General features: G+C 61.0%; 4 protein-coding genes across 7 annotated transcripts in view; 2 read left to right on the top strand and 2 right to left on the bottom strand.

Annotated features, from left to right (window-relative positions):
* TJP3 (tight junction protein 3) overlaps positions 1-7,226 on the top strand; it is a 28,393-nt gene extending 21,167 nt beyond the window's left edge. For all 4 annotated transcript variants that reach the window (XM_045491494.1, XM_045491492.1, XM_045491493.1 and 1 more), the window contains exons 15-21: positions 1,756-1,851; positions 4,439-4,509; positions 4,886-5,096; positions 5,190-5,290; positions 5,433-5,696; positions 6,548-6,594; positions 6,996-7,226. In XM_045491494.1, coding sequence (XP_045347450.1) covers positions 1,756-1,851; positions 4,439-4,509; positions 4,886-5,096; positions 5,190-5,290; positions 5,433-5,696; positions 6,548-6,594; positions 6,996-7,098 — 893 coding nt within the window. In that variant the 3' untranslated portion in view covers positions 7,099-7,226. The remainder of the gene's footprint in view (positions 1-1,755; positions 1,852-4,438; positions 4,510-4,885; positions 5,097-5,189; positions 5,291-5,432; positions 5,697-6,547; positions 6,595-6,995) is intronic.
* Positions 7,227-7,316: 90 nt separating this feature from the next.
* On the bottom strand, positions 7,317-14,623 carry APBA3 (amyloid beta precursor protein binding family A member 3). The gene is made up of 11 exons (XM_045491496.1): positions 14,444-14,623; positions 13,266-13,855; positions 13,138-13,177; positions 10,020-10,165; positions 9,764-9,850; positions 9,496-9,657; positions 8,887-9,066; positions 8,587-8,799; positions 7,871-7,990; positions 7,621-7,761; positions 7,317-7,515 (listed from the first exon to the last, which is right to left on the bottom strand). Exons 2-11 carry the CDS (start codon positions 13,839-13,841, stop codon positions 7,444-7,446), a joined length of 1,737 nt encoding a protein of 578 aa, XP_045347452.1. The 5' UTR covers positions 13,842-13,855; positions 14,444-14,623; the 3' UTR covers positions 7,317-7,443.
* Positions 14,624-14,862: 239 nt separating this feature from the next.
* MRPL54 (mitochondrial ribosomal protein L54) lies at positions 14,863-17,831 on the top strand. Its single transcript, XM_045491505.1, has 4 exons — positions 14,863-15,189; positions 15,316-15,520; positions 16,370-16,535; positions 16,827-17,831. Exons 2-4 carry the CDS (start codon positions 15,403-15,405, stop codon positions 16,957-16,959), a joined length of 417 nt encoding a protein of 138 aa, XP_045347461.1. The 5' UTR covers positions 14,863-15,189; positions 15,316-15,402; the 3' UTR covers positions 16,960-17,831.
* Positions 17,832-18,440: 609 nt separating this feature from the next.
* Positions 18,441-21,000, bottom strand: RAX2 (retina and anterior neural fold homeobox 2). The gene is made up of 2 exons (XM_045491504.1): positions 20,735-21,000; positions 18,441-20,025 (listed from the first exon to the last, which is right to left on the bottom strand). Exons 1-2 carry the CDS (start codon positions 20,948-20,950, stop codon positions 19,687-19,689), a joined length of 555 nt encoding a protein of 184 aa, XP_045347460.1. The 5' UTR covers positions 20,951-21,000; the 3' UTR covers positions 18,441-19,686.
* Between the last annotated feature and the right edge of the window lie 2,202 nt (positions 21,001-23,202).

The raw sequence follows: 23,202 nt of genomic DNA on the forward strand, positions 1-23,202 counted from the left end.
AAGCCCCCATCCTTAACCTCTCCCCCCCACCCAAAATACCCATTTTGGGTTATTTTAGGGTGCCGAAGGAAACAGGAAAGGGCTCCTTTCCTTTTCCGGTAGAGATCCGCAAGCCACAGGCGCAATCTCGAAAAGAAGTGCTTCCCGGTAACTTAAACAATTTACCTTGTTACCGTACCCAAAGTATCATTTTAACAGATAACCCAATTATAAGCAGTCGGTGAGATATTTCACACCCTCTTGTGTGTGTGTAAGCCCTGGTGTGTATTCTGCACTCGGCACATCTGGGTTCAGACCAGCCACGTTTTAGGGGCTCCACGGCCACACGTGGCCTGCGGTGGCCGCCCGGGCGTTCCGTGGGCGCTGCCCTTTCTAGGGTGTCAGCTGGCGCTGAACAGACACCCTTTGAAATACACGCATACTGTGAACGGGCGTGAGACCGAAGCCTGAACACGCGTGTCCACAGCAGCAGCACGGCTCACAACGACCCAAACGTGGAAACAACCCACCTGCTCATCGACAGACGAAGGGATACACACAGTGTGCCCACCGCGCACGCGCGCGTCCGCAGATGAACGTGTCCACCGCGCACGCGCAGGTCGCTGCCCCGCCCACTAGCAGGAGCGAGGCGCCCACACCCGCTGCCCTGCAGACGGACCCTGAATGTTTGACGCTCAGAAAGGGAACCAGACCCCAGAGCCCACACGGGGTGTGAGTCCACGTGTGTGAAACGTACAGAACAGGCTCATCCAGGGACAAGAAGGGGGTTCGTGGGGGCTGGAGGGGGTGACTTTTTTTTTTAAGTTTATTTTTTAATTTTTTTTTTGAGAGAGAGAGAGAGAGACAGGGTGTGAACGGGGGAGGGGCAGAGAAAGAAGGAGACCCAGAATCCGACCAGGCTCCAGGCTCTGAGCTGTCAGCATAGAGCCTGACGTGGGGCTCGAACTCACGAGCCCTGAGATCATGACCTGAGCTGAAGTTGGGCGCTTAACCCGCTGAGCCACCCAGGTGCCCCTCAAAAATAAACTTTAAAGAAAAAATTCAAAAAATCCTTTCCGAGGGATGGGAATAGGGGTATCAGGAGGGGGCTGCCTACTCCCTTTTCTCCTGCCATTGTGCGTTCTGTGCCCATTTCCTCATGGCTAAAATGATATAGCCATCAGTCCAGTGGTTGGCAAACTCTTCCTGCAAAAGGTCAGACACAGTTACTATTTTAGTCTTTGTGGGGCCGTGTGGTTTCTTTCAAAACGACTCCACTCTGCACGAAGGCAGCCAGAGGCATTACATGAGTGGACGTGACTGTGTTCCAATAAAACTTTATTTATAAAACAGGCAGTGGGCCGGATGTGGCCCCACGGGTTGTAGTTTGCTGTCTACTGACTTCAATGTTATAACCCAACCCACGTAAGAGCTGCAGAAGCAGAAAAGAGCTTCTTTTTAAGTCACAGCCCGGGTGTAAGTAACGGAGGGTGGTCTCACATCTTGTTTTTCTGCCTTATGATGTGGTCCAAGACCATTCCAGCCCGGAAGAGGCAAGAAGGTGAACAGGGATCCTATCTTTCCTGGAAGGCTACAACCCAGAACAGCGCGCAATTCTGCTTGCACCCCATTGGCCGGGAGGTGGTCACGTGGCCCTGCTGCCTGCAGGGGACGCTGGGAGATGTAGTCTTTAGCCGGGCAGCCATGGGCCTCGCTGGGTCTAGCGGTCTTTGCTGCAAATGGGATCTTGATTCTTGCCGTTTCTCTGCCCCTCAGCCAGCTTCAAGCGCCCGGTGGTGATCCTGGGGCCCGTGGCAGACATTGCCATGCAGAAGTTGACTGCGGAGATGCCCGACCAGTTCGAAATCGCAGGTAAGGAAGCAGCCTTGTTGGGGGAACGATTTCACAACCTCTTCCCCAGCGCGGGGGCCGAGGCAGCTTGATGAGGGGGCTGCCGCTGCTGCTGTTTCGGGAAAGAGTTAAAACAGCCACGGCAGGCGGGCACGAGGCAGATGAGTCACCAGCGCCCCCTCCAAGGCCTGGGCCAGACGTCCTGAGCCAATCATGCGCTCTTTGTCTGGATAGAGCCTCAGAATCCTTCTTAACACAGTTCGCCCGGCAGCCACTGCCAAAGCCATTGCCGATGAACCCAACGTGCCACCTGCCCCTTCCTTTATTGAGCTACAGACACAGCGTTGAGCAAGATAGACAACTATTCCCCCGAGAACACCAAAAATTCACGAACAACTACTGAAACAAGCTGGGGGGGGGGGCGGGGGTCAGTAAATTAAAGCTCGAGGGCCAAATCTGGCCCATCAGCTACGTGTTTATACAGCCTGCCAGCTAAGAATGGTATCTACACATTTCAAACGGTTGAAGAGAAGTTAAAAGAAAGGTGATGTGACACGTGAAAATGATATGAAATTCACATTTCACCACCTATAACCTATCAATAAAGTTTTGTTGGGATACAGCCACACCTGTTGGTTGACACACTGTGGCCGCTTTCCAGCGGAGAGAAGTGTTTGCAGAGCGGATGCCCTTGAATACAGCATCAGATCAAAGCCCCGTGGGGTGGCGATCTTGGTCAGGAGCCCCCCAAAGGAGGGCGGAGGGGCTTTTCTTGCAGACACACACGGTCTCCTTGCCAAAGCGTTCCCTGGCCGGGGCTTTCGAGCGAGGCCGTTCTGTGGGCAGATGTCACCTCCAGGCAATTCCTGCTCCTCCTGGCTGGGTGACCCTGAGCTGGTGGCTTGCCCTGAGACCTCACTTCCTCGTCTCTCAAATGGGGTTGTGCTTGGCAGGAGGGATGAGTGTGGGAATGGTCTTCGTGCCCGTGCGAGGTGCGAGCATTTCAGGAGGTGAGGCCCTTTCTCGCCGCCCCGGAGGGCTCAGCAGCCTTCAGGGGGCTTTCCCCACAGCAAAAGGGGAGGCAGGGTCTGTGGGGAGGGAACTTGGCGGAAGGACGAGGCTCCGGCGTGTGGTTTGGAGGGCAAGGTCGTCTTAACATCACTAGTCACCGGGGAAGTGCCGATCAGAACCAGAGTGCGAGGCCAAGCGGGGCCCGGGACGGGGCCAGAGTGTGACACAGCAAAACAGAGCATAGCAAGTGTCCGTGAGGATGTGGAAAGCGGGAGCCCTCGTGCTCGGCTGGGGGAGCGTGAGACCAGGCGGCCACTGTGCAAAACTACGAGCAGCTCCTCGGTTACACAGAGTCATCGTCTGACCCAGCGAGCGAGTCCACGTCTGGTCCATACCGAAGAGAAGTAACGGCCGGGTCTCAAACGGGCACTTGTACCCCCACGTTCTCAGTATTAGCCACAGTGAAGGATCAACACAGTGTCCGCCCACACACTGGAGTATGATCCAGCCATAAAAGGGAAGGACGTCCTGCCTCCTGCCACCACGTGGGTGGACCCGGAGGACACTGAGCAGTGACAGAAGCCGGGCACAGAAGGACACGTCCCGCGTGATCCCTGGAGGAGTCCCGCCCACAGAGACAGAGAGTAGATGGTGGGAGCCAGGGGTGGGGCAGGAGGTGGGGAGCCAGTGTTTCATGGGGACAGAGTCTCAGTTCGGGGACATGGAAAGTTCTGGAGACAGATGGCGGGGGCGGCTGCACGACAGTGTGAGTGTGCCTGAGGCCGCTGAGCTGTGTGCTTAGAGATGGTGAGTTTTATGTTCTGTACATTTTATTTTTTTTAATTTTTTTAATGTTTATTTTGGAGAGGGAGAGAGAGAGGGAGAGAGAGAGACAGGGTGTGAGCAGGGGAGGGGCAGAGAGAGGGAGACACAGGATCCAAAGCCGCCTCCAGGCTCTGAGCTGTCAGCACAGAGCCCGACACGAGGCTCAAACCCGCAAACCGTGAGATCATGACCCGAGCTGAAGTCAGACCCTTAACCGACGGAGCCCCCCAGGTGTCCCTGTTCTGCACATAACAATAAAATAAATTAGGTAGGGTTCTGCCCCACTCCCCCCCTTTTCCTTTTGGGCCCTCCAGAGCAGGGCATGTCACCTCCATCAGCCCCTGGCTGTCCTGGAGGGCTTCCTGGAGGAGGCAGGGCTCTATCTCGAGTCCTACACAACGGATGGGGGATGGGAGAGCAGCAGACGTAGCCCGAGCCAGGCTGGGGCCAAGCGGGGCGCAGCTACTGTCTGGAACACAAACACCACATCGGGCTCCTTGCCCTGCGGCTTGTCGGCTCCGTGACCCCGAGCCAGTGACCGTACGTCCTTGAGGCTGTTTCCCATCTGCCACATGGTCCACGGCAGTGTAGGCCACGGTCAGGAGGGAGACTGAGTGCAGCGAGTCAGGCTCGTGGCTGTTAGACTTGCCCTCGGGGTGATGGGCAGCCATGGTGGGTTCTTGAGCAGGGGAGGGGCAGGTAGGCCCGAGAATTTGAGCGGCGAGGGGAGGGAGCGCCCTTCCGCAGCCGCCGGTCACCTCTCCCTCCACAGACAGCGTATCGAGGACCGACAGCCCCTCCAAGATCATCAAGCTGGATACCGTGCGTGTGATCGCCGAGAACGTAAGCAGGGCCCCGCTCTGTGCCCCGTTTCAAGGGTTGGGAAACCAAGGCCCAGGCCTCCAACCCGTTCCCGCCCCGGCCAGGCTGCACGGCACAGACCCCCGCGGCGCCCCTCTCGGAGGTGCTGCGATGCCGGGGCTTGAGAGGGACAGAGACACACAGTGGCGAGCCCTGGGCCGTCACAGCCCCTGCCCACTGCGCTCGCCTGCGCCCTGAGGTCAGGGTCCACCTTGACCCCAACCCTCCATCTCCACCTCTGATCTTCTGACCTTTCCCCTGCCTCCTGACCTGTCGGCTCCGTCTCTGGGTGTTTCTCTCCCTGCCGTCTGCCCCGCCCCCCGCCTCCGCCTCCGCCTCCGCCGCGGGCTGGGCGCAGAACAAGCACGCGCTCTTGGACGTGACGCCGTCGGCGGTGGAACGCCTCAACTACGTGCAATATTACCCCATCGTGGTCTTCTGCGCCCCCGAGAGCCGCGTGGCCCTCAAGGCCCTGCGCCAGTGGCTGGCGCCCGCCTCCCGCCGCAGCACCCGCCGCCTCTACGCGCAAGCCCAGAAGCTACGCAAGCACAGCGAACATCTGTTCACGGGTAGGCGGACGGCTGGGGGGAGGGGGGGGAGGCTGCGTGGGCGGTGGGTCCTGGCCGCGCACTTGCGGCCACGCTGAAGCCCCCTCCCCGCAGCCACCATCCCCCTGCATGGCACGAGTGACGCCTGGTACCGGGAGCTCAAGGCCGTCATCCGCGAGCAGCAGACCCGGCCCATCTGGACGGCCGAGGACCAGGTACCCGGGGCGGGGGGGTTGGGGCACGTCCACGGCCAAGGTCGGACCTGAGGTGACGGTCTGGACCTGCTTTTGGCCGGGGGGGTGGGATTGGGAGGAGGGGGAGGGGTCTTGGCTCAGCCAGGCCACGCCCACCCCGCAGCCGGACAACTCGTCGGAGGGCAACCTGGACCTGCCCCACCGAGGCCTGGCCGACAGCTCTGCGGATCTGAGCTGTGACAGCCGGGTCAACAGCGACTACGAGACAGACGGGGAGGGCTACACGGATGGCGAGGGCGGGCCCCACACGGACGTGGACGAGGGTCCGCCGGCGCCAGCTCTGGCCCGGTCCTCGGAACCCGTGCTGGCGGATGAGCCTCAGAGCCCGGGGGATCATGGGAGAGCCCCGGGTCCCCGAGGGGCCCAGGTAAGCAGGGCACGGGCGACAGCGGTGGTGGTGGGGGGGGGGGGACGGCCTGGCAGGGGTCTTGGGTGGGGCTGGGACACACAGGGGAGCCTGTTTGCCACCAGGATGTTAACGAACAGAAGCTTCTCTGATCAGATCAGTGTCTCAGACCCGGACCTAGAGTATTTGAGCCACTGAGTCACTGAACAACTTAAAACAAACATTGTAACCTCTGTATTTCCCTATCTGGGACATAATGAAATGGACGGATCTTGACGTCACAAGGTGGCTGTTTAAACTCAATGCACTTCGTCCAAGTCCCAGCCCACACTAGTCGGGTGTTTAACAACAACAAGTATTTATATAGCATTTGTTCTTACTGAGGCTGCCTCAGCCTCTGCAGTGCCCTTTATAAATTCGACAGAGGCAACCCTTCCTCCAGACTGTCTCTTGTTAAATATAAAAATGTACAAATCTGTGAGGTCTCTACTTGGAATGGTGCTTCCCTGGAGTTGTGCAGTATCCAACCTGCTCAACTGTCCACGGCAGCTTGCTTCTGGGGCAGGCACTATCCTGAGCACTTTCCATACACGGATTTATTTATGAGTTCCTAACAACAGCCCTCTGAAGAATTCTACAGCTGGGAACCCACTTCCCCCTTTGCTGACAGGCTAGGGGATGGCAGCCAAGGCCTTTCTCTGTCCCACCCCATTTTCTCACTAAAAATCGGAGGAGTTGCAGACCTGTGTGGGGCAAGGAGAAAGCATGGGTAGCACCACCGGGGCCAAGGTGGGAAGCTGGGATGGGGGTCCTCTACACCCTACTTTGTCTTACTCTGGGGGAAGTGCTGACCTCCTTTCTCCCCCTCCAAGGTGGATGGCCATTCCCCCCATGGTCAGTGGCGACAGGACAGCATGCGGTAAGAGCCCCCCGTAGTCCAGATTGGGGCCCCTCGGCCCTCTTCCTGGGACTCAGGCTTGGGGGGTGATGAGACCGAGAACCAAGCTGTGCCTTCATGGTGTTCCCAGCCCAGTGGGCGGGTTGAAAGCAGACAGGGTCACTCCGACCCCCATGTCGTCAGGGCCAAAGAAGCAGATGCTGTCTTCCTACGAGGACTGACTGGGAAAGTCTCCTGAAGGACAGGACACTGGCTGGGGCTTTGAAGGATGTGTAGGAGTTCGTTAACGAGGCTTGACCCCTAAATGCACAGTCTTGCTCATCTCTGTCCACACCCACTGTGCCCCGCAGAGTCAGCCTCAGGTAAGGGTGGCCCCTGCCTGTCCCCTGCCCACAGCCTCTATTCTATTTCCTGATCCCCAGGACATACGGGCAGGAAGCTTTGAAGAAAAAGTTCACGCGAGCTCGAGACATGGAGTCCTCTGACGAAGACGGCTACGACTGGGGCCCGGCCACCGACCTGTGACCCCTCCCAGGTGGCCAGCTGGCCCCTATCCCCTCTTCCTCCCTAGAGCTGGGACTCAGTTTCCCGTACAGAACCTAGAACCCTACCTCCTTCTGCCAGTCTTTAATAAATAGAGTATTTTCACAGCACTGGCTTCTAGAGATTTCCAAGAAGGACACCGAGTTGAGAGTCGGTCGTATCCTTCCTCTCTCAACGCCACAGATCTCGAGCCAAGATGCTGCCCGTTTGTTAAGCATTTAATGTTTTCAATCAGAGAATAACAGGGAGCCAAGAAGCCTCCGGAGGCCCCGCGGACGGAGTCCCGGGGCTGCTGGCGCTAAGGCACGGTGGCGGGCTGGTGGCCGGTCACAGGTACACGGGCTGCTCCTGGCCCGTGAGCAGGCGGTAGGTGGCGGCCGGCATCGTTTTGATGTGGACCTGGGGGGCCAGAGCGGAGGCCGGCGGCTGGGGGCGGGCCTGGGCCGGCAGGAGGGCACGCCCCCGGCCCCGCCCCCGGCCCCGCCCCGGCCGCTGCCCGCGCACCTCAACGTGCGCCTCGGTGAGCAGCTCGATGATGCGGGCGTGCGGCGTGGCCACCACGCTGTGCCCATTGATCTCGATGATGCGGTGCCCCACGCGCACGCCCCCGCGCTCAGCGATGCCGCCCCGGAGGAGGCTGCAGATCTGGAGGGGGCGGGGAGGGGGCCGTGCTGCTCAGGGGGGGGGGAGGGCCGCTGGTCTCCCCCCCCACCCCCCACCCCCCTCCCACCCTGTCCCGGGGCCGGGGTCTCACGATGCCGTCCTCCACGCAGAAGCCCAGCTGTTCGCGGGCGTGGGGCCGGCGGATGATGGCCGTGGTGACCGGCGGGCAGTGGATGATGCTGAGGGTCACCAGCGTCTGCGACTTCACCTCCTGTGCGCGACAGGGGCTGTGGGCTTAGCGAGGCCCCCGGGGCGCTGCCGGACCTCGCGGCACGCTGCAGCTCCCTCCGGGCCTCAGTTTACCCACTCGTAAAATGGAGCTTTGGAGTCAGGGCCCTAGATTCTAGAAGGCTCCTCGAGAAGCAGTTAAGAACACAAGACTCAAGCCCGGCAGCCTCGGGTCGGAGCTGTGTGACCTCTCCCCTCCCTTCCCGCGGCCTCCGTTTCCTCACGGGAAGCAAGCTTCTAGCCAGGGCGGCCGTGCTCACTCCTTAACCTGCTGCGTGGGCCGTGTCGGACCCGCCCTCCTGACCTGGCCAGGTCCCTCCCCGTGTTCGGGCCTCAGTTTCCCCATCCAACAAAAGGGTCCAGACTCAAGAACACGCTTGCCGCCTCGCGGCGGAGAGGAAGGCCCCCGGCTCTGTAGCTGGGCTGCTGGTGCTCCCATCCTGCCTTCACCCCATCACGGTCACCCAGGCCAACAACGTCCCCTCTCCCGGAGCACGCGGCAGCAGGGGGGGGACTTAATGCTCCATGCCCCTCTGGACTGGCCCAGGGAGAGCACCCTGCCACCCTGAGAGGACTCACGCGGACGGCGGCCTGGCAGGCGGCCAGGGGCAGCCCCACCAGGCTGGTCCCGTTGATGGCAGTAAGGCGGTCCCCGATGCTGAGGGCCCCCGAGCGCTCGGCAGGGCCCCCATGCAGCAGGTTGGCGATGACGGCCGTGGGCAGCAGGGAGCCCCAGCCCGACTCCACCAGGGCCACGCCCAGGCCCTCACCCCGACGCTTCTCGATGCACACCTGGGGGAGGGGGGGACACGGTGGGTGGGGGGCATGAGGGCGGCTCTGAGGGGGGCTGGCAGGGGCCCCCCCGGCCCGCACGCTCACCTCCCTGCAGTTCTCGCTGTTGGAGAAGTGGTCGAGGTCCCCGTTGTGTAGGTGGCCGGGACCCGTGGCCCCCAGGCTCTGCTGGGCGCCCACCTGGCTGGGGTCGATGCCGCTCTCCCGGAGGAACTGCCTGTAGGCCACGCTGAAGGCCTGGCCGATGGCCTGAGCAATGAGCTGGGCCTGCGTGGTGACGGGCAGCGGCTCTCGGGGGGTGTCCCGCCCCCCTCCTTCAGGTCTCCCAGACCCTCGGGCGTCCTCGGGGCTGAGCCCTCCCGGCCCCACCAAGGACAGGATTCCTGGGAGACCACCCCGTGCCCTGTGGCTATGGGGACTGTGGAAAGCAGCCGCTGTCTTGGGGAATCTGTCGGGGGAGGGGAGGGACACCGGCCCGGAGGGGGGAAGGTTGGGGGGTGGGCCGCCAGTCTCTGAGGCTTATGGCAAAGACCAGAGGCCCGGGGGTGGTGGGGGAGACAGCCGACAGCGCTGAGGACCGATGGAAGGACGCTGCAGGGACGGCGTGACCAGGGGGTCTCTGGAAGAGCGCAGGGCGGGCCCCGAGTCCCCCTCTCCCCCCCCCCCCCCCCCGACGCCCGGAGCCAGGCTGCTCACGTCCTCTGAGTGGAAGACGTGACAGATCATCCTGTAGAGCTGGCGGCTGTGTGCCTGGGGCGCCGGCCGCCGGGCCAGCCGCCGCCGGGCCATGAGCACCAGCACGTTGCCGATGTCGGCAATGTAGGAGATGGTCTGCAGGGCGTGGTCCATCATGGCCTCCTGCAGGGGGGCGGGGGGGGGGAGGGAGACCAGGCCTGGGCGGGCTGTGCAGACCCTCGGGGGGGGCGGGGGCGCCCCCAGCCCGGAGGCCGGGCCGGCCCTGTACCTGGGAGTCAGCCGTCAGAACCTTGACCCTCTTGGTGGAGACAAAGAGGTCCACCTCCGTCATGGGCTGGGTCTCCCCCTCGGGGGCCTGTGGGGGGGGGGGTGGGTGGGAAGTGGAGGCCCACGAAGACCCAGCCTCTGCCCGCCCCACCCCCGCCAGGCTCCAGGGGCCTCGGAGGACCGGCCTGCGGCTCCCCCCTGCGCCCCCCACCTCCCGCCGGCCCTGGGGAGCCCCACCTGCCCGGCCCTGGCTTCACCTTGACGCGGTCCATCGCCTCCCGGGCCTGGGCCATGCGTGTGCTGGGGGGCGGGTTCCGCTCGGACACCAGCTGGGTGGAGCCCAAGTATTTGGCCCCAAATATGACACCGTCTAGGAGGTCTTCATGGTCACAGGGACCAGGGACTGAAGGCGACAGCGGAGGAGGGTCAGCCCGAGAGACCTGCCGGCCGTGTCCAGCCCCACACGCTCCGCCCAGGGTCCCGGCTCCCACGGTGGTCTGGAAGCACCGACTTCTACCCCCCAGCCTAGCACTCGAGCCACGCGGGTCTGCCCGCCGTTCCAGAACCATCCCAGCAGCAGGAGGGACAAGCAGCTTGGCCTTCACAGATCTAGAGCCCTCTCGTCAGTCTCGAACCAGCTGACTCTGTCCACGGCTCAAGGACTCTGGGCCAGATGACCCAGTTTCTGGACCCCTGAGGGTCTAGAACCAGGGTCAGAGCCCCCCAGAAAAAAAAAAAAAAGCTCACGACGGACACCTCCACCCTGTGTTTCTAGAATTTTGTCATCAGGCTACAACCAGGCAGTCCCGTTTCTAAAACCAGCAATGTCCTAGGACCAGTCAGCGTCACTCGGTGGTTCTGGAATCCCCCGAATCCATCTAGAGCCAGTGAGCTTTGACCACCGTTCCAGATTTCTCCCTTGCCAGCCCAGAACTGCAGACGACTCTGTTCCATACTCAGAGAACTGCCCGATCAGAGCAGAAAGAGACCCCTTGTCACATTTCTAAAACTCACACCGTCCAGAACCCCAGCTGGCTCCCCTCTGTGACTCCAGAACTCTCCGACAGTCTCCGACCACAGAATTCCGGGGGGGGGGGGGGGCGTCCAGAAATGGGCACCACTCCAGAACCACATCTCCCCACTCCGTGATTCTGTAACTTCTTCATCGTGACGGCATCGGGTCATGCTTCTAACGGTTCTAGAACATCCTCACATAGTTGCGACACTTCAGTTGTACCCGGTGGTTCTAAGAATTTTCCGAGCAGCCCAGCAACAAACAACTCCTCAAAGTTCTAGAAGTCCACCAACCCAGCCCAGAAACACGCAGAACGTTCCCCTCCTGGTTCTGTAATTCCCTGAGCAGTCTAGAACCAGACCAGACAGCTCGGTCAGTTCTAAAGTGTCCTAACCGGGAGCCATTGCTTTGTTTGTTTACAGCGACAGGTACAGGCCCCAGCTCTGGAAGACCCTAAGCATTCTGGAACAGCAGACAGCTCTACTCTGAGCTTCTAGAACCGCACCATCCAATATGCCAACAGCCAGGCACCTGTGGGTGCCGTGCCCCTGAAATACGCTGTGACGTATAAAATGCACACGGAATTTTGAAAATTTAGTGTGAAACAAACGTAAGACAATTGTAAGATACCGATTGGACGTTGAAACGACACTCAAATACGTTTGAGTTAGTTAAAATGGTATGAATTTTGGAGTGCCCGGGGTGGGCTCACTGGGTTAAGCATCTGATTCTTCGTCTTGACTCAGGTCATGATCTCACGGATCGTGGGATCGAGCCCCGTGTCAGGCTCTGTGCTGACGTAGTGGAGGCTGCTTGTGATTCTCTCTCTCCGTCTCTCAAAATAAATAAATAATTGTATATATTTTTAACATTTATTTATTTTTGATAGAGAGAGAGAGAGACAGAGTGCGAGCAGGGGAGGGGCAGAGAGAGAGGGAGACACAGAATCCAAAGCAGGCTCCAGGCTCTGAGCCGTCAGGACAGAGCCGGACGTGGGGCTCAAACTCTCAGACCGCGAGATCAGGACCTGAGCTGAAGTTGGACGCTCAGCCCACTAGGCCGCCCAGGTGCCCCAATAAATAAATATTTTTTAAAAATTAAAAAAATGTTACTAGTTTTACTTATTTTTTCTGTAAAGCAGAGAACTAGGAAATCGAAAGTCACTCGTGGCTCACGTTATGATTCTATTGTATAGCACAACTCTAGAACTTTCTGAGTACTCTAGAATCAGATGGCCCTATCCACAGTGGCAGAACACCCTCCTTTGGTCTGGAGCGGCACATAAGCTCTTTTCCATCCATGATTATGAAACCCCCCAGTCTAGATAGCTCTGTTCATTCCAGAACACTCTCACCAGCCCAGGTTCTCTTAATCTAGAACCACAGGCAAAATGCCAAAATCTGGAATTACCTGGGTGACTCATAGCTCCGCCCATGATTCCGGCACCTTGTAACCATAGGTCCAAACCAGCTCCCCTTCCCACAACCATAAAACTTTGCTCTTTGACTTATAGCCTCAGGTAGTTTAGGTGGAAGTCCTAGAACATTCTAGATGCCCAGAACCAGTTCTTTCCATGCCTTCGGGGCAGAGATTGATAAACTTCTTATGCAAGGAGACACACAGTAAATATGTCTGTCTTTGTGGGCCAGACGGTCTCTGTTGCAACTACTCAACCCCTGGCCGTTGTAACATGAAAACCACCATAGACAGTCCGTGAATGAATGGGCCTGGACGTGTCTCAATAAAACTTTATTTGTGGATGCCGAAATTTGAGTTGCACATCTTTTTTATGCATCAAGAAATATTATTCTGTTTTCTTCCAACCGCTTAAAAATGTAAGAGCCAGGGCGCCTGGGTGGCTCAGTCGGTGAAGCGACCGACTCTTGACTTCGGCTCAGGTCACGATCTCGCGGTTCATGAGATCGAGCCCCAGGTGGGGCTCTGTGCTGACGGCGCGGAGCCTGCTTTGGACGCTCTCGCTCCCTCTCTCTCTGCCCCTCCCCTCCTCGTGCGCACTCTCGCTCTCAAAATAAAAACATGAAAAAAAAAATTTTTTTTCTTAACCTAAGAGCTGGTTAGCTCACAAGACGTGCCAGGACAGGCGGCGGGCTGGATGTGGTCCGCAGATGGCGATCTGCCAACCCCTGCTCTAGAACCCGGTGCTCCACATGGCAAACCTGCCCTTCCGTCCCAATTCATTCTAGAACATTCTCGCCGGACCGTCTGGAATCTACTCAACCAACCTCAGAGCCTCTCTAGAAGCAACTCGTCACTGGCCAACTTTGTGCCAATTTGGGAGCCTGAGCTGGGCTATTCTGAAACTGCCCAGTCCCTGCGGCCAGGGAGGACAGGACACTCACCCTCCTGGAGGGCAGGGTATGGCACCAGGGTCTTGGGGCTCTGGAAGAAGACAGAAGAGGGGCAGGACTGAGTCCCCTGGCTTGGCTGCTGGCAGCAGAGGCGGCCCAGGAGGCGGGACAGGCTCTACCTGGACACTGGCAGGGGGCTCTTCGGGAACAACCAGAGGGACTGTCTCCAGCCACGGTTCTGGGGAGCTGCTTGAGCTCCGGCTGCCGGCCTGCTCGGCAGAAGCGCCCTCCGGCCATTCCGGGGGGCCAGCATCCCCGTCTGGGTCCTCAGGGGGCTGCAACAGGCGAGGAGCAGGGTCCGGAGGCTCCTTCGGACAAGACTGGGGAGGAGGACACTCCTGGCAGTGCAGAAGGCTCAGCAGGTCGTCCCGGCCGGCCTCGGCAGACAAGAGCCCATGGGCATCAGCAACGTCCCGGGAGGCCAGGCCGTGGCCGGTGGCAACGTGCAGGGGGCAGGGAGGTCCGTCTGGGGACAAGCTCGCCAGATCACCAGGCAGAGCCTCAAACTGTTGCACCAGTTCCCGAATACTTGGCCCATCAAGTTCCATCTGATTCAGGCTGCCGGGGCCTCCCGGCACCGGGTCCCACTGGCAGTTGGGGGTGACCTCCTGAGGGGGTGAAAGGGCGTCCCTGGGCTCCTCCAAGTCCATAGCTGGAGGGCCTGGGGGAGACTGGGAAGTTGTCAGGGATTCCATGCCTGGGCCAGCATCTGAAAGAGAGATTCAAAGATACGATCTCCTGAGTGCCAACCAGGTGCCAGGCTCTAGGTGGGCACCGCTCGTACAGAACACATAACTTAAGCCGCACCATACCCTCCAAGGAAGGGTCCGCTATGATCTCCATTGTATAGATGAGGAAACTGAGGCGCAGAACAGGCCGTTGTAAGACAGTAGCTCCACAGGCTCCAAACCCTGAGGTCCGCCCCCCCCCCCCCCGCGGCCCTGTACCTGTCACCCCAGGCCTCTCCCAGCCATGGACCCCGTCACCCCAGACTTAGTTCTTCCACATCTTGCTCCACCGCGACCTTGTAACCCAGGTGGGAGACACACCCTGACTCTACAGACCTGGTTGGTACAGGTCCATGAGACCGCGGACTCAAGACCTCAGTCTCAGCCGAGATCCAAGACCCCAGAAAGCAGAGCTTCGTCTGAAAACCTCCAATGTCACGCTCAAGATCAACCCCAGGCTCTGACCCGGACCTCAGAACCCAGCCTGAAGACCTAACTCGAGCCTAAAGCTACAAGTGAAGACCCCGGTCCTCCCGAAGACCCCAGACTCAAGACTTCAGACCCCCTACCTCAGCCGCCGGCTCCAGACCCCGTTCTGCCCCGTCAGGCCACTCACTTCCCACACCGAGGTGGCCTCAGCCCGCACGGCCCCCAGGACCCCACGCCCCGGCAGGACAGCCCTCCAGCGGCCGCGGCCCCGGCCGGTCCGTCCGCGCAGCGCTCCCGGCCCACTGGGCTTGCGCGCGTTTGCCGGGCCTGCTGGGAAATGTAGTTCTCCCAGCCAGCCTCGCGGCGCCGGAGCGCCAGGTGTCGGAACCAAGGGTTCGAGTCCAAATGCTCTGTTTACACAGAGTGAGAGCCCGGGCTGGCCTCTGGGCCTGACTCCTCAATTACAAAACGGGGTTAGTGATCATTGCCTGCCTTCTGCGGCTGTGGGCGTTATCCCAATGGATGAGAAGAAATGGGACTGGAAAATACCAAAGGGAGAGGCGGTCTCTTTCGACTCCAGGGACACAGGAAGCAGCGCCGGGACCCTATTTTACATGGACTTCCGGTTTCGCTCACAGTAGGGAGGAGGGATGACGCGTCCTGGCATAACTTTCCCTCCCCGAGCTTCGCTTCCGCAATTATAAACTGGGGATAATAATAGCAGCTACCTGCTACTGGTGAGGATTAAACGAGATCGAGCTGGCTACAGATTTAGCAAAAGGGCTGGAGGATAATGAGGCTATTAAGTATTAGCCAATTACTTCTAGGTTTTCAGTAATTGCTCATTGAATAGAATCAGGAATGCATAAGGTGTGATCTTTAAGTGGTAAGTAACCAAAGAAGGGCAATAAGTAAATGAAATCTCTTTGGAAAGTCCCCTCACACGGTAACTGAAGACCCCTGTAAAAGAAGTCACGGTGAATGGCTAACGGTGGAGTACTACATTTCCCAGAAATCTCTAGGAGCCTACAACTCCCAAGCACCCCTTAGCCGCTGTCGTCTCCCGGAAAAGCGCACGTGCGGACAGCCGGCATACGCCATGGCGGCCAGATGCCTCTACGGGGCTACGCGGACCTGGGCCAGCTGGTCGGCCCGGGAGCTCCCGGTCCCTGTCGAGCCTGGAAGACTCCTTGTACGGGGTTACGCCAAGAGACCGGGTGAGCTGGGTTAAGAGGGACCCAGATGGGCATGGTTTGGGAATTGGGAGTTAATAGTGCGCAGGCGCTTGTGTGGGAGGCGGTGCCTAGAATCCGGGCGCGAGCTTAAAGAGGCAGACGCTGAGCTATTTGCGCAGGCGCGCTCTGAGGGACCTGGGAAGGGATTTGGCTCACTGCGCCGGTGCGGGATGTGTTTTGTTGCGGCGGGGCGGGGTGTTAGGAACTGGGGTCCCAACTCTTGGGTCACTGTGTGACCTTGGGCTACCCGCCACCGGAAATTCGAGGAAGCAGAGGGGCCCGTCTAAGTATTAGCCACCTAAGCAAAGGCAAAATCAGCTGGGTATAGCGTTGCCTGATCTCCTTTGTTGAAAGGAGGGAACTGACAAAATGTTGGGCGTTAAAGACACATACCGGACCTTTTTCTCTGTGAGATAAACAGAAGGTATCAAAACAGAATTGGAGAGCAATGACCTGGTCCGTCTGCGCGGCAGTGTTAAAAGCAATATCTGCGTCTCACTTAAAGTCATTTTGGGTGCATGGGGTGCCTGGATGGCTCAGTCGGTTGAGCGTCAGACTTCCGCTCAGGTCACATTCTCACGGTTCATGGCTTCAAGCCCCGCATCGGACTCACTGCTAAGGATCCTGTGTCCCCTTCTCTCTGCTCCTCCCCTGCTCTCGCTCTCTGTCTCAAAAATAAGCATTAAAAAAGATCATTTTGGGTGCAGCAGGCAAGAGTCTAGGGGACCCGGGGGCCACCCGGAGAAAGGGGTAGAAAAGAAGGCTGGCCTCCTGGGGTGCAGCTGGACAGAAACGACTCTCTCCCACCCTCCCACCCCCCCCCCCCCCCAGTCATGAAGGGGGGCAAAGGCGGCAAAGGTGGTGTGGTCAGCGAGGCCCTGAAGGACCCAGATGTATGCACGGACCCTGTCCGACTCACCACTCATGCCATGGGCGTCAACATCTACAAGGAGGGCCAGGACGTGGTCCTGAAGCCAGACGAGGAGTACCCTGAGTGGTGAGTGGGCCAGACTGGAGACCCGGGAGACCAAGTGATGGGTGAAGGTGGCCTAGCTGATCCCCTGTGCTTTCCAGAGGGCTTCCCTGGGGAGGTGATGCGTGGCTCCAGACCTGAGTGGGTGGAAGGAGCTTTAAAGGTGGATGGAACAGCCAGTGCAAAGGCCCTGGGGCAGGACTGCACAGCCTCTGTGTGGGGCCCCGTGTGCTGCTGCCTCTACCCAGGGTGCCTGGGGTGGGGGAGCTGTGGGGGTCTGCTGTGCGGCCCTGACCCCTGCCCACACCGCCTCAGGCTGTTCCAGATGAACGTGGGCCCCCCCAAGAAGCTGGAGGAGCTGGACCCCGAGACCCGGGAGTACTGGCGGCTGCTGCGGAAACACAACATCTGGCGTCACAACCGATTGAGCAAGAACCGGAAGTTCTAGCAGGGGAAGGCCCCGGGGCCGCCCTGACCCGTCAGGGACCTCACCAGGCCCGGCAGGAGGACCCCGGAGGCACACAGCGTCTTCCCCATCCTGCCCCCACAGAAGACTCTATCTGCCTGGAGAAAAGAGTTTTCTGAGAGCAGAGGAGGCCCCTCACCTGGTGCCTGGTTGGTCCCCAGAGTGAGGCTCGACCAGGGCCCTGGGGGTCCTTGCGGGCCCTGGGTGCTGCTGGGTGCCATCTGCTGCCAGAGCCGGGAGGGAGACTGGGGCAGGTGGGGGGGGGGGGGCGACTCAGGCCCCGTGGTTCCGTGGCTGCAGCCTCCCCCTGGGCAGTTGCTGTCCATCTTTGGGATTTCTCATGCTGCCCAAGAGGCCCCAGCTTGTCTTCCAGGAGGAGGTGTTTTTAGACCCAACTCTCTTGGTTGCAAGGGACTCAACCCTTTTCCATGCCACCCAGACCGTAAGGGTCTTTGTGGCCTTCGGAAGCCGAAGTGTCTGGGGCGGGCTCTGCCCTGAGGCATGCTGGCCTCGGGGACTTCCGTGTCCAGGTGTGTGGCTCTGTCTCTGGGTCCTTGTAGCCCCAGGGACTAGTTCTCTTGGACAAGTGTGGCTCCAGGACTCCTGGCTGAAGCCCCCTACCTAGTTTAGCAAGCCCAGCCAGAGAGAAGGGACTTCGTTTTCCTTCTTTGGCCAGAGTCATGTGTCGTCTGCATGGGCCGGTCATTTGAAACAGCCCGGGGACCTGGGCCTCACCACCATCCTCCTGTCCACCCGTCTGGTCCCCGGGTCTCCGTCTCCCCCGCCCCCTCCCTCACCTTCCCCCCAGCAGGAGATGCATCCCGGAATCCTGCATTAAGACCCTGCGAACCTGACCCACAGACCTGAGTGAGAACCCCAGCTCCCAGCAGTCCTAACTCCTGCCCTGCCTGGGACCCAGGGCGGAGGCTGGGGCTTGCAAGGGGTGGAGTGGGGGATGGGATGAGGGCACCCCCTGGGGGCCGGACCAGGGGCCCTCTGGACTCCTCTGCTTGTGTGGCTGGGTGGGCGGGGCTGGGGACTAATTCCGTCTGGTCCCAGGAAAATGGGAGTCCTCATCCTCTTAGGAAGACTCTGCCCAAGCGGATTACTTGCCCTCCCTGTGGCCCGCCCAGAGCAGGCGGAGGGTCCCAGCCCTCCCGTGGAACCTCTTGGCTCTCGGTGTAAAAACAAAGGTGTAACGGCTACAAGGTCTTGCCACACCTGCCTCCTGTCACCTCCCTGCGGGCACCTCGCTGCTGCAGCCACAGGGGCCTCCTGGTGGTTCCTCCCTCCTGCCAACCCCGGTCCTGCCCCAGAGCCTTTGGGTGTGCTGTTCCCGCTGCCTGGGTGGCTCCCCCCGCCCAGGTGTTCCCATGGCTCCCTCTTTTGCCTCCTCCAATTCCGTGATGTCACGTCTGAGAGCCCTCCCGACCGCCCTGTCGAACTACAGTTGCTGCATGCACTCGACTGCCTCTCCTGGTTTTATTTCCTCCCAGCACTTACAGCCGGCTGGGGTTTTACGTACGAATGTCGGTGTTTATTGAGTTGTGCTTCACGTCCGTGTCCCATCAGAGCGGCAACTCCGTCAGGGTAGGGATTTTTGTCTCGTTCTGTTCACCGTTACAGCCCGGTCGCGCAGTGGATGGATGGATAGAGGGATCACCGGACGATGGATGGGTGGGGGATGGGCGGGTGGGCGGCCGGCGGTCAGATGGATGGGAGATGCGTGGGTGGGCCGTTGACCTGGCTGCCACCATACGAGGAAGACAGGGCCGGGGGCTCCTGCCTGAGCTGTCACGTGAGCCAAGGTGAGCAGGGCAGCTCGAACCCCACCCAGTGGGTGTGACCCGGAAGTGAACCTGTGGTTACTTCGCGGACAGAGCTCGAAGGGAGGGCGGTTACGTGCACCTCCTGCCTTCCAGCCCCTCCCCTCCTGTCGTGACCTGGGCTGCCCCGCCCTATGGGGAAGTCCCGTGTCCTGCTGCCGCTGGGGGGGGCCTCCGGCCTGCTCACACCCTGTTCCTTGCCCTCCGTGGCCGCCTTGCCAAGGAGTCCAGCCGAGTTCCGGAAGGGTGTCCGTCACGCCCTGGGGAGACGTGGCTGGGTTGGCGGGACAAATGTGGGTCTTGCCAGCAGGGCCCCATCCCGCCCTCACTGGGCTGGGAGACGTGACCGGGTCTGTGGTCAGTGGGGACAGAAGCCACATTTTGATTTACAGAGGGAGCAGAGCGTCCGCATGCTTCTGCCTGAGAACGCGCCGTTTGCGCCCAGCCCGGGTCCCCCCACGTCCCACACCGGCGTGGACTCGGCCTGGCACCTGGGGTGTTGGGCTTGGGCAACGAGCTTGAAGGACGGCTCCACCCTGAGTGGCCGTGTGGCTGTGGAAACTGGCCTCCCTGGGCCGGTTTCCTCCCCCATAAAGCAGCTGTCATGAGGGGTAAAGCGATGGGCACGCGGGGGACACACAGTGAAAGGCGCCAGGGCCATGGGCGGCCACTGCTGCTCTTTGTCACTTCTGAGAGAGCCGGGGCTCCGCCGTGAGGGACGAGGAGCGGGCAGGGGGACTTGGGCGTGTCTTGCGATGGCAGCCTTACTGCCTCAGAGCCTCGCAGTCCGCAGGCGGGGAGGCCAAGGCCCCCGCCAGGTCACCTCCTCCCCGGGATGCGAGGCAGGGGCACCGGCACGGGTGGCCACGGGCGGGCCCCAGACTCAGGCCGGAGGCCAGGCCCTGTCCAGAGCCTGTGCGTGCTCCTTGGCCAGCAGCCGCAGGGACGCCTCCTCCAGGGCGAAGCCCTCCGTGAAGGCTGGGCCAAAGGCGTGGGGCCCGAAGGACGCCTGCAGCCCGGGGCCTGGGCCCAGGAGGCGCGGGAGGCCTGGCACGGCCGGGGGCCCGGGGCCCAGCCAGGGCTCCAGGGGCAGCGGCATGGCCGGAGGGCGGGCGAACGGCAGGGCTGGGGCCTCGGGGAGCCTCGGGGCTGCCACGGCCCCGGAGCCCGACTCCAGACGCTCCTGGCGGCGCCACTTGGCCCGGCGGTTCTGGAACCACACCTGGAGGTGGTGAGAGGGGTGCTCCCGGTTCAGGCTCTGTGGGGAGGAGCCAGCCCGCCGCTCCCTACCCCCCTGTGTCCTCCTTTGGGGCTCCCCGCTGTGCAGAACCGGCTAGCCTCCCTCTGACCTGCAGTTACCTGCCTCAAGGAGATGGCCCTCTCCGAGAAGAAGGCCCCCCCACGGCCCCCATCAAGCCGACCTGGGGTCTTCTCTGAAACTCGGCCCTGGGCGCGGAGTCCCAGCCACCGGCGCAGCGTCTGACGCCCGTGGAAAGCCGTTTCTCAGCCGCGGTCGGCATCCCCTGCCACCCGCTTCGCGCCCAGCGCCACGGAAACACCCCCAGTGTAACCTTCCGCGCCTCTGCATACACTGCTCTGTGCGCCCAGAAAGACACCGCGCTGCCTGCCTGCCTGCCTGCCTTCTCTCCCTCCTTTCGTTTTAAGTGATTTTATTTTTAAGCAATCTCTACACCCGAAGTGGGGCTTGAACTCACGACCCTGAGATCAAGAGTTACAAGTTCTACCACCTGAGCCAGCCGGCCACCCCAACCCCCTGCCTCCTTCCCGACTGGCCGACTTTCACTCCAACGCCGAGGTCTCAGTCCCACATCTCCTCCTCCGGGAAGCCTTCCCAGTGTCTCGCCTGCCTGTGCCCCCGGAGGGCCCGAGTGTGGCCCCGGCTCCCTCCCTGGGCTGCCCGGTGCCCTCACCTGCACGCGCACCTCGGGCAGGTGCACCTTGGCCGCCAGCTCCTCGCGGCTGTAAACGTCCGGGTAGTGGGAGGCCTCGAACGCCCTCTCCAGCTGATGCAGCTGGTACGTGGTGAAGGTCGTGCGGTTTCTCCGGTGCTGCTTCTTGGGGGCCTCCTCGCCCGGGCCCGGCGCCCCCCCCTCCGCCGCGGGCCCCTCACCCGGGCTCAGGAACATGGCTTGTCCTCACCCCCACCTGGCGGGATGGCAGCAGGGCAGGCGGTGGTGAGACCCCCGGCTGGGGAGGGCAGGGAGCCCCCCCCCCCCCCCCCGAGTCCTCTGGGTCTGGGGTTCGATGTGCCGAGGAAAGGCGCACCGGGTCCCGCATTCACCCTGCCCGGCCCGGCCCTCCGTCCACCTCGGATGGTCTCGCTCTCCGTCCGCCTCCCCCTCCTCTTCTCTCGGGTCATTTTTTTGCACGGCTCCCTGGGTGCCTGTCCCTCCAGCTCTATTTTCTCTTTCCTTCTCCAGCTCTCCTGGATTGCCTCTGCCTGCATGTCTGCTTTTTTCTGTCTGTCCGTCTCTCTCTGTCTAGGACCCCCCCCCCCCCAGGAAGGGAGGAGGCTGGGACACTGCCCCCATAGTCCTCTGCCCTGGGGGGCTCTCTGCGCCCCAGCTCCCACTCTTACCCACCTGCCCCGTACTCACCACCCCCAGCAGCCCCTCGATGGCCCCAGTATCCACACGGCCCCCGCCCCAGTGGGCCCAGCCTGTCTGCTGCTGGCCTGGTCCTGCAGACCCGAGCGGGTTGGGGTCCGGAGATGGGAAGATTAGTGCGAGGTGATTAATTGAGGCGGCCCCTCCCGCCCAGGCCCTGGCTGCTCTGAGCTGCAGAGGGAGGGCGTTGGGGGGGGGGGGGAGGAAGCCGGCAGCTCCAGAGGGGTGTGTGCATGGGGGAGACCATCGGCCTGGGTCTGCCTCCCTTCACAGTAGGACACCAACAAGGGCCTCCCCTCTCTGGGCCTCAGTTTCCCTAGCTGTAGAATGGTGACACCAGGACCTGCCCTGGTGGGGCAACGAGGTGATGAAAGCAGAGAGCATTGCACAGTGGTTGGCATTCAGGAAGTGCTCAATGAATGCCCACTGTTACTGTTCTCAGCAGCTGGGGCCAGAAAAAGGTCCTCTTAGACACAAATGTTGACGGGGGTTGGGGAAGCCGTGGTTCCGAGAAGTGAAGTGAAGGCGGTTGCTGTCGGCTCCCCTGGACACTGAGCCGGCCGTGGAGTAGGGGGCACTTCGCTGGGTTTGGGGGAATGAATAGAAGTCCGTTCTTCATTCATTCAGTAAACATTGTTGAGCGCTTACAGTGTACCAGGTAGCGTTCACAGCAGTGAACAGAACAGACACAAACCTCGGAGCTGACATGCTAGTCGGGGAGACAGCCACCCAGGAGACATAATACAGCGTCAGGTGGTTCTAAGCCTAGTGAGACAACTCAAGCAGGGGAGGGAAGGGGGGACAGAGGGTGGGCTGCTCTGTTACGGAAAGTAATCAGAGGGATGAAGTGCATGGCTAAAATTCTGGACCCAAGTGTGTGTGTGGAGAGGGTACTGGGGAGCCACGGGAGTTTGTGGAGCAGGGGAGGGACGCAGTCAGATGGCATTTTGGATGAATGTCTCTTGGGGGCAAGATGGGAGGCCTGGTCTGGCTGTGGGGATGGAAGTTGGGGGAGGGGAACAACCCTGGGGAGAGAGTTGGGGGAAGAGGGAGGAGGCGGCTCTCCCCAGGGCCCAATTTGGGGGACAGGTAGATGACAAGGTTGTCCCAGAGGCAGTGGTCCAAGAGCTGGAGCAGGTTCCAGGGGAAAGACCCTGAGACTGGTTTGTCCACCCCCACCCAAGGAGCTCGGCGCCCGAGAGGAGGGGAGACGGGGCGGGGGTGGGGGCAGCGGTGAGGCCAAGACCACGTCTGGTGGATTCAGCGCCACGGAGGACGGGACGGTGGTTGTCTGGGGGGCGAGGCGGGAGACCCAGGCCCGAGCGCCCGAGAGGCGGGTGAGTCCGGGCCCCGGGGTGGCCGGTGCTCCCCGAGGCTCCCTGGGGGCCCGTCCGGGCTCAGCTGCCCCATGTGTGGGGCAGGCCTGGGGACAGGGGCACGAGGCCTGCAGCACAGAGTGGGGGCGGGGGGGGGGGGGAGGTCCCTAATGCCCTAATTGCCTCATCACTAACGAGCTGCTCTGTTCTCAGGCCCCAATTAGCTAATTGGCCCCAGGTGGGTTAAGAGGCTGCAGGAGGGATCGGGAGTTAGGCGCAGGGGACTTTGGTGGCTTAGCGGATGCGGCAGGAGGTGCAGACGCTGTGTCAGCTTAGAGAGCGGGATTAGGGGCGGGGAGGGGCGGGGCCGGGCGTCCCCTCCGGCTGGATTAGGTGGGGGTCAGGCCACTGTCAGCCCCACCAGCCTCCCACCCGTCATTTCTCCCCCAGGAAAAA

This window comes from Leopardus geoffroyi, chromosome A2, assembly GCF_018350155.1.
Source record: "Leopardus geoffroyi isolate Oge1 chromosome A2, O.geoffroyi_Oge1_pat1.0, whole genome shotgun sequence".
Lineage (NCBI taxonomy): Eukaryota > Metazoa > Chordata > Mammalia > Carnivora > Felidae > Leopardus > Leopardus geoffroyi.